Raw genomic sequence first — 9,600 nt, 5'->3', positions numbered from 1 at the left:
CTCCTCGATCCGAGGGTTATACTCCTCGAGCTCGCATTCCTCGAACTGGCGATTATCCCTCTCAACCGGTCCCTCGAACTGGACGAGGAAGATACTAAAAATGGCGAATGTACGATGGCATGATGAGGCTTTGCATATAGACCGGCGCTCGGGCATTGTACTATAGTTGTAAACTAACTCTACTATTGAAATGAATTACGCATGTTGGAAATGTATATCATGATGCAGCTTTGCAGGGTATTGGGTAGGAGGAATTCAGGTATATAAACAATCAGTATAAATCTGGTTATATAAACAACGTATCAGAAGTGTTTCTACCAATGAATTGGTTCATCACTATTACATTTTGTTGAATTTGCTCCTTGTCAATGGAGGTTCTCGTTTAAGAGCCTCGGGCGAGGTGGGCTCATGGTGACAGGGGTAAATGTGTTTTGTAGCAAGCTGGGCGCTTAAGTTAGAGATGGGTTTCACTGCCACATGCTAACGTTTATCGAGTCTTGGCTAACTTGACCACTTTCTGGCCTTTTCGTTTCTCTCATAAAAGGTTCATCTTGAACTCTGCACTCAACCAATTCCTTCGCAGATATACAATACTCACTTAATTCTTACTTGTGTATCATTCTCATCAGCCATACATCATGCCCACACAATACCCCCGGCCACCGCAGCAGGAATCGTGGTTTGCGCCACTCTCCATTGACCTCTTCCTCAAGGTCCTCAACACAACACTTCTTCACCCCTTCGTCTGCTGGATCATACCGTTATGCTTCCGTGCGCAGACAGTGAAATGGGAAGCGCCGCCCATGGTAGCCTCTATTGCGTGGGCTACTATTGTGACACTATTCTGGATGGCCAATGTGGTCAACCAGCGCATTGCTCACGGGATCCCGCGTGAGGTTGACCTCAGCGAGGAGGTCATTGTCATTACTGGAGGTGCAAGTGGAATGGGTCTGCTCGTTGCTGAGGTTTATGGCATGCGCGGCGCGACAGTGGCTGTGCTGGATGTGAACGAGATGGAGAACACTGAGGCGAGAGGCATCACGTATTACAAGTGTGATGTTGGCGACAAGGATCAGGTTGCAAAGGTTGCGCTTGAGATTGAAAAGGATGTAAGTTTTGAGCTTCTGAGAACGTGAGATTCGTTATTAATGAAACATCAGCTCGGCACACCGACTGTGCTCATCAACAACGCGGCTATTGTTATTGGGAAGACTCTCTTGGATCTGTCGCTTGATGAGATCGACAAGAGTCTTACGACTAACCTCCTCGGGCCATTCTACTGCCTCAAAACTTTCTTACCTGCCATCATTCGCGGTGGAAGGGGCGGTACCATCGTCAACGTCTCCTCTGTCATTGGTACGGTTGGTGCCGCACAGCTGACCGACTACGCGGCTGCAAAGGCCGGTCTCACAGCCATGCACCGTTCTCTGACGGCGGAACTACGTGAGAGCCATCCCGAGATCCGAACAGTGTTGGTTGCACCTGGTCAAGTGAGCACGCCGCTCTTCTATGGGGTCCAGACACCCAACTCCTTCATCGCGCCGGTGGTCGAGCCCGTGGATGTTGCCAAGGAGATTGTAGCTGCCATTGATAGTGGAAAGGGTGCTACAGTTGCTATGCCACTATACGCCCGTTGGGTTGACTGGCTTAACGTGCTGCCTGTGGGAGTGCAAACTATTGCGCGATGGGCAGCGGGAGTGGACCGTGGGATGAAGACGTTTGTGGGGAGAGAGGGAAAAAAGCTTGAGTGAAGTTGACGCTGGCGTCAGTTCCGATGAATACGAAGAGTGTAAAGTTTCGACAGGATGAAACATAACAATGTGAAATTAGATGATGTATGTTTATTGGAGCATTAATATACTACATAGAGTCAGCAGCACAAGCGGTGACCTGGGGAAGTGATCCCGAGGAACTTTTTGGCTGAATGAGAATACGGTATTCAACTCATCGAGTTCTAGGAATAGCCAATGGAAAATATGCCGATTTTGTCTGACAGGCTTCTTGACTCTTGTCAAGTCTGTCGGAATAGTACCGATCCATATTATCTCTTATAGGCAAATCATTCATGAGAGCCTGTCGTCATAGCCTACCGCTCAAGTTGCGTGACAACCTAAGCGAAAACAACTTCTAAGCTTACAAATGCATGAAACATGCAATGGACCTTGAGGGAGAACGAAATCCTATAGGAGGAGAAAGGGGAGATCGAGCGATTGACCCCTGGCTAACCGGGCTTTAGACAGTTTAATACCGTTGACAGCTCTGGATAGGTCGGGTTGAGCGGCCGGGTACAGAGAACCGCATGGCATCATGAGCTGGAGAGATGGAAAAGGCCTTGTGCAGCTCTGCGGGCGCTATTTGGGTTGCTGTACGGCCGTTGGCCACATGGGATTTGTTTATCGCTTGGACATACCGGTAAAGGTTAGGAATGGTTCATGATGAGAGCTCTGTATGGGGTGAGACTGTTGACTCTACTTATTGTTGAGTCTGGGGAGTTGCTGAGAAGAGAGTAGACGGTACAATATAGTATGAACTGTGTGACTGTATGACACAGGAATGAATGTTTCAGCCCTGGTTCTCCTTCGGTGACGGAAATGACATTGCGCCCGTTGTGACGGAAGAAGCGAGGCCGGGTGAGGTTTCATGGAATGACCCGAGAGAGTGGAAAGTTTGCAAGCCTAATGAAGTCTCTTTCTGCCTGTGTTGTTATTAACAGTGTTTGTAAGTGACGAGAAGAGAGGCTGGGCTTGGTATTGGTGTACTGTGCTGTCCTGTAGGTAGGTGTAGGTTGGTTGTCAGTCAGTGGTGGTGGGGATAATAGACCCTGCTTGGCGGGGGAAAAACCACCTAAACGTCATGTCACTTGAGCCTTGTCTACGCCCGCAGAAGCTGCACCTTGATCCATTGACGGGTGGATCGATGTTGGAAGTATTTTCAGCAGATGTATGTACACTCGAGATGTGAATCGATCAAGTGCTTGCCATTTTATCTATCTGATATTGTTTGAACGAGATATCTAGTAGTTAGTCTAGGTATCAACGTTGGATCCGATATTGGAACATGAGCACGCGACAATTAAGCATTGAATCAAAGCCCCTGCTTCCCTTGGCTGCAAGATTAATTACTAACTACAAACTACTTATAAATCGAATCGGGACCGACGACCCGTTGTGCTGTAATACGCCCGCTGGTTCCGTTACTTTGCGACATAAAACGCCCGCTACAACTAGACCCAGGAGTTACAGAGTTGGTTAACGCTTGGAAAGATGTTCATGATCATCTGAAATCAGACAATCGTCTAGTCACACAGCAAGCCAACTACATCATACATTGGATGGCACAACACACTTCTGTCTGTAATGATGCTGTAATTTGACAAGATGATTTGCCCTATCCCAACTCGATCTTCAAAAGTTGTCACCCAAGTCCTAAGTCCTCCCCCCAGAGAGACACTAAAAAAAGGTGCTTGCACTTTACTTTAGAGGCTAGACCTACCTTATCTGACCCTTCTCCACCAATCCAATCACGCCGCCATCACATTCTGCACCCAGCCCAGGCCAGCCCGCAGCCACGGAGCGGGCAATCCCACTTTGGCTGCAGAGATAAGCCAGTCCAAGCCAGTCCAATCCGTCCTCCATTTTCTCCCACGCCCTTTTCTTACATTCATTGCAACTACAACTCCAGCTTGAAAGAGTCCAATCCAATCCAATTGCAACTCACTTTGTCACTCAGTTCATCCTACGGACTCTGTTCTGGAACTAGCCATGCCCATGCTTGTCCGTGTCACGCCTTGAACCATGAGGCGAACCCTGATACTTTATCCCTTATCCCTGAACATCACATACTACAGTACAACTCAACTCAACTCAAACTGAATCATACATGCTTTCATATGAAACTACTCAGGTCCCCTGCTCCCAGCCTGTCAACTGTCTGTCAACTGCAACTGCAACTGCAACTATAACTTACTGTCACTGTCACTGCTACCATCTCGCCGAGTATTCTGGCCTATCAAACCCTCATATTGCTTAAACTCAACCGTCAACCTAGGTAGTCGCCGAGACATACACTTTATTAGTGTGCGTCACCTTATGAGAGACTCAAGCAACTGCTATATAATCGGCCCCCAACTTCTCTATCGACAACCACAGATGCAGGTCTAAATCACAAAGATCGCACCGCAAGGGGTCTTCTCCTACCATTCATCTCATTAACTGAGCAGATTCGACAATGGGACAGTGGTGGGTTGACTCTCGCATCGAAGCTACCGTTACCCGGTCCTATGTCGCCAGTCAACTCCTCCCGGATGAGATTGAGCGCCTAGATCGTCCAGTCGCCTTTGGCGGCGAGGACTTGACAGAGCGCACCTACTGGGAGAGCATTCGAAATGATGCGCCTCGCTTATTCCTCATTCTCGTCGACCTTGGTGTGCCGGATCAGATCTTTGGTGTTGTCGACGACGGCTGGGATGACGCTGAGCTACCGATTGCCCTAGAAGACGTAGATCGCCTCTTGTTAACAGCAACTCGTGATGAGAAAGTCGAAAAGAAGTTTTATCAGCGCCAGTTTCATTACCTTCTCAAACCCTTGCAGCGAGGGAATCATGTGGCGTACAAGGACAACGAAGTAGTACCCCTAGACGTGGTCGAGAAGCCTTCGTTACCAACGCACAAGTCGCACGGAAACGACAAGGTCAGACTTCCAAATGTTCCAGGGGAAGTCTTTTATCGAAGACGATATGTGCTGGGTAATGGACCTGGGACTATGCCCGTGCAAGACTTTCTTGATGCTGTCCACGGGATCAAGGGTCTGCAGAACGAGCACATGATCTCGTATTGGGCGTCGTATACGCAGCATGGATATGGATACGTTTTGTTTACGCCAGCAGGTGACTTTACTCTCAAGTCATTCCTGGCGACGACACCATCACAGTTCAAACATCTTGCCAAAGCTCGTCGGAGGGAGCTTGTGATGAACTGGATTTTGTGCCTTGTCGACACACTCTGCGACTTCCATGGAAAGAATCAATCGCATGGATACATCAAACCTTCAACCATCTTCTTTACCAACCAAAATCACGTCTTTTACTCCGACTCAACACGACTCACGCCAGATAACGTGATTCTTCATACCGATAAATCGTCGTTTGACCGTGAACGGTACGACTATGCAGCACCAGAACTGTGGTCTCGACCTGCAGGAGCGACGAGCCCGACTGGTAGATTCCCGTCTGATGAGCATTTCGGTATGGTGCAGACGTACGACCCGAGCGGCTCACCAACGGCAATGTTCATTGCGCCAAACCCTCAGCTGAGCGGGCAGCAAGCCGACATCTTCTCAGTAGGCTGCATCATCCTGGAGCTCTTATCATTCTTAGTCAAACGGACAACGAGCAAGTTTGCGACCTTTCGATCCGCGAAACACAAGACGGCCGGCCGAGGCGGCGCAGTGTTGGATACGTCTTTTCACAAGAACCTTGGACAAGTGGAAGCGTGGATGTCAGGTCTTGCCAAAGATGCGTCTCGGAAGTCATCGTCGAGCAAAGACGGCGCGAATATTCTCAAGGGTGTAACACCTATGCTGCACGTCGTGACGGGCATGCTGGCGATGGATCCATACGACCGACCTCCGGCGATTGAAGTGCAACAGCGCATTTATCAAATCTTGACTGAAGTTTGTGGTATCTCAGAGCCACACTGCGTACATCAGTATGCGCACGATCTCGAATCCTCGTTTGGAGGGTTGCAGATTCAGCCTGTTGGTGATGGCATGATGGGCGTCAGTCCGCCTGGAGGGTCCAACACCACCTATGGTACACCACGGACGTACGAACACAGCCGAAATGGCAGCAGTGGAGGATATTCACAAGTAAGCCGGACGACAGGAAGCAGCGAAACCGACATGGATGCTATACACACCGTAGGGTCAGTCGGTCTTCAACAGATACGGACTCAGGGTTCATGGCCTCGCAATATCGCGTATACACAGCACACGAACGTAGCGCAATACCCCGTGGGCCAATGGGATGCCACGTGAAGACATGTGATGTTCTCCTAGGAATATGACTTTGATGAGCTTGTGGGGACCGAATCCTCTTTATTAGGATTGAGGAGATGAAACGAGATGGCATTTATTACCTTCTATTTGCATCGCGCATGCGGTCAGCAAATTTGTGCTTCGTTTATATGAGGCAGGGCTGATTTTACAGCATATGAGGCTGACTTATACCAACATTGAATTTATTTGCCGGAGCAGGTGGGAATGGAAAAAGAAAGTATCATTATCAACTTTTGATGAAACAAACGAGGTTGGACGGTGATTATTGATTGATATGGGATTAGGATTAGGATTGGTCATGTGGAATTATGCACGATTTACGATTGAATGAGACTTCAATTTCAATTTTATCATATCATCAGCTAATAACTTGACTTACGCCGACATTGATTGACTGGAATGCATGGAATTTATGCAGGGTTCAGCTTCGCTTCAGCTCAAAGGGTCCTGTCTGCTTCACGTTGGTTGTATGTGTGTTTGAGACAAGCGTGGGAATGAAACACTCGAAGGATTCGAGACTTTTGATGTCTTGACTAATAAGAAAACATCAACGTAGCAGTAGGAAACAGCGCATGATGTCCTTCATAATTGCGATATTCTTCACAATTTTCGGGCCTTGCCGAGTTAAGCATCATGCAAGACCGTTTCAAGACATGGATGGAATAGGATGGACGAACCCTTGACAAGACATGATGTACGTTTACATGTGCCAAGAATATCCTGCAAGCTGTGACTTTGGCAGTTTTTTACAGATGCAGATGCAGATAAAGATCAACATTATTAAAACGTTTTATCCTCCGACAGATCGTTATGCTGTACATATTCACCAGACCAGACACAAACTCAGTCAGGATGCCCTGGTCTGTTAGTTACGGCCCATCCATTCGGCGCAATAGTGGGACTGTGTTGCAATTTTTCGAGGCGTACGTCATGAGCTATGGGAATGTGGGGGATTAGACTGGTCTGGATGGAAGAGGAGTATGTAGGTAGGTATCTAGGCAGAGAAGAAACAGGAGAAACTTTGAGAGAGGAGAGAGGGGAGAGGACACGCGGTAATCGCGCAGTCATAGGGAGGACAGGGCGACAAAGCTAAAAAGAGGGTCAATATGAGGGGTTTTGTTTATGTTGATGGTTCCCTCTTGTTTGTTTGGCTTGGTTTGACTTTGACAGCTAGTTCGAGATCAGCCTCGTCTCTTGCTTCGGGCCAGTGGGCGGCGGTACAGTACAGTAGTTCAGGGGCATTGTGGCAAAACAAATGCTTTGCGTGTAGCGCCATGGGTCGTCAAACCTCCTGAGGCTTTACCTTACCCGAGGGACTTTCTGTTCTGTACAGGCCACAATGTGTGCATGTAGGTCCGCCCACGATAACACAGAAATGAGACCTGTTCTGCTTGATCAAGAAACGCCCGAACATTGAATGTGTCGTCAGTATGCAACTCAGCGTTACATTGGCACAATCCCAGCCCTGCTCGATCCCTCGATCCCCCTGCTCTCCAAGCTTGGACTGTTGTAGAACTTGTTGCTCTTCCATCCTAATCCCATGCAAGGCTGCNNAGGAAAAAGAGAGCAAGAAAATTCGAGAGTGTCCAGAGCGTCCAATCGGTTGAAACTGTTTTATCGGGATACCAAACTAAAAAGGGCGATGGGGAGATCCACTTGAGCTTTAGCTTAGAAGGCTGCATATGCAAACTTGCGTAGCTCGAATCAAGGAAAGGGATGCGGATAAAAATGGTGCAGAGCAGTGCTTGCAGGGGGTCGATCCAATATCGATTGATAGACCAGACAGTAATGAATGAAGATGAGGATAAGGGTCAACCAACATTCGATCCATCATAAAATCTAATCCACTTCTTTATTAAAAACAAGGAGAGCAAGCGAAAAAGCTTGAACTACTTTAATATCTGGCTCTCCCTTACCCTTCCCCAGTCAGTCCAGTCCGATCAATTGATTATTCGTTCCTCGCGTTATTATCCTCCTTTTCGTCATCATCAACAAATTGACTTCTCCTTGAAGCTTATCAGAAAGCTCTTTTCGCCTTCTCCCATCTCCCAATCAGCTCACTCCCGATAAAAGGAAAGGCCTCTAAGCAGGACCCGAATCAACCCCCCACGATCGGAACGCCCACACACACTCCTCAGCTCATCACACCTCTTTCTAAGCCGTCGTACGCGTGGCCGGCCCGTCCAATCGTTTTCTCTGCATCTTCCTTTACGGTTTTACGGTTATTCAGCTCGGGCTGCGCGCACCAGCGAGGCTACCAGGAGGGAATATCCACCCGCTTCGAACAAGGACTTTTTGAATCGGGGGCCTCGTCACCTTTCGTTACAAAACAATCCAACCTTCGTTACAGTTTTTGGCTTCTTGTCGTAGTCTAAGGGACTGGAAACCTTGGAAGGAAGGGAGACAGAAAAGGGTTAATTGCCTTGTCGATCGATCGTTTGCGACATAAAGCTCTCTTGTCTTGGATCACTATCTTTATACTACGCCCTATCCGTTCGATCTTTTTTTTCTCTTTCTGGAAATCTTCTGGTATCGTTTATATCTACCCACGATGCGCTCGCCAATCTCGCTCCTCATCTTGCTCTACGCACTCATGGCTTTAGCATGTGCTGCTGAAGTTCACATCTCGAATAACAGAGCTCCCACATCTCAATTCGCGACACATGGTGAGATGCTCCAATCGCGCGTTCTTTAAGCTTAAAACACTAACATCGTCAAGGTGTTGCTTCCCAATTACCTACCCGCGACCGAGACATTCACCCTCAAGACCACGCGCGACAAATCGCCTTATCGCAAATGATCGACTCAAGCGCAAAAGTATCCATCGTCGAGACCGCGTCTCTCAATGTCAAGGCCTTTGCGCATGGCGGCATGAGCTTCCTCTTTGGTCTGGCATCTTCTTCCAACGACGTACTCGATTACATCAACAACGGCACCAATTCTGTATTTTCACGCTCTGTCACCAGTGAAGAAGGCAGTGGAGCTTCAGGGCGAAAACATGTTGCTTACACTAGCATCGCCTTGGTTCTCGTCATGCTCTTCTTTGCTGTGTGGATGTGAAACAAGAACAAACAAATAAACAAACAAACAGAGATACAGCATTCACTCTTTTTCGCGCGCATATTATGATACCCCTACCGGATTTGGCGTTTCATCTGGGTCGGCTTTTTTGCATTGATTATTTACTCATTATTTACTTTCTCGCACTTCGGTGCTGGTCCTCTGAGTGGATGCTGGTTCACGGTTTGGAGATACATTCCTTGGTGGAGCTGGGCAGCTGTGCTGCATCCGGAAGAAGAGTGTTAGTTGAATGGGTGGACGGATGGATGAATGATTATGGTTTGACAACTAATGATGGCTACGTAATGACGTGTTTGGAATATGATGTACATCATCAAGGGTTAGGTTGGGCATATCCCGGGGAGACAGAAAACCTCCAACATCTAGCTAGGATGCCAAAATAGACTGGTCTAAAAGCCTACTAAGATATACCAAACTTTCTTCCAGTCTATTAATCACCCAAACAGAGGTCCCGAGCTTTCTTGC

The 9,600-nt window shown here is 48.0% G+C and overlaps 4 protein-coding genes across 4 annotated transcripts in view; all 4 read left to right on the top strand.

The window, feature by feature from the left end:
- Window positions 1-98, top strand: part of FTJAE_14156 (Required for respiratory growth 9 mitochondrial) — a gene marked incomplete at both ends in the record, with an annotated part of 996 nt that extends 898 nt beyond the window's left edge. The window contains one exon of the mRNA XM_037347365.1: window positions 1-98. This exon is cut by the window's left edge and continues 898 nt beyond it. Coding sequence (XP_037198834.1) covers window positions 1-98 — 98 coding nt within the window.
- Window positions 99-638: 540 nt separating this feature from the next.
- FTJAE_14155 (short-chain dehydrogenase reductase) lies at window positions 639-1,751 on the top strand (the record flags this gene model as incomplete). The annotated part of the gene is made up of 2 exons (XM_037347364.1): window positions 639-1,109; window positions 1,161-1,751. The coding sequence occupies 2 exons, from the start codon at window positions 639-641 to the stop codon at window positions 1,749-1,751; spliced, it is 1,062 nt and encodes a 353-aa protein (XP_037198833.1).
- Window positions 1,752-4,227: 2,476 nt separating this feature from the next.
- Window positions 4,228-6,033, top strand: FTJAE_14154 (serine threonine kinase; the record flags this gene model as incomplete). The annotated part of the gene is made up of 1 exon (XM_037347363.1): window positions 4,228-6,033. The coding sequence occupies one exon, from the start codon at window positions 4,228-4,230 to the stop codon at window positions 6,031-6,033; it is 1,806 nt and encodes a 601-aa protein (XP_037198832.1).
- A 2,572-nt stretch (window positions 6,034-8,605) lies between these two features.
- Window positions 8,606-9,114, top strand: FTJAE_14153 (uncharacterized protein; the record flags this gene model as incomplete). The annotated part of the gene is made up of 2 exons (XM_037347362.1): window positions 8,606-8,720; window positions 8,774-9,114. The coding sequence occupies 2 exons, from the start codon at window positions 8,606-8,608 to the stop codon at window positions 9,112-9,114; spliced, it is 456 nt and encodes a 151-aa protein (XP_037198831.1).
- Window positions 9,115-9,600: the final 486 nt, after the last annotated feature.

This window comes from Fusarium tjaetaba, assembly GCF_013396195.1.
Source record: "Fusarium tjaetaba strain NRRL 66243 chromosome Unknown NRRL66243_c0000578, whole genome shotgun sequence".
NCBI lineage: Eukaryota > Fungi > Ascomycota > Sordariomycetes > Hypocreales > Nectriaceae > Fusarium > Fusarium tjaetaba.
Note: the sequence above shows the minus strand (reverse complement) of the source record. Positions and strands in the feature narration are given on the sequence as shown.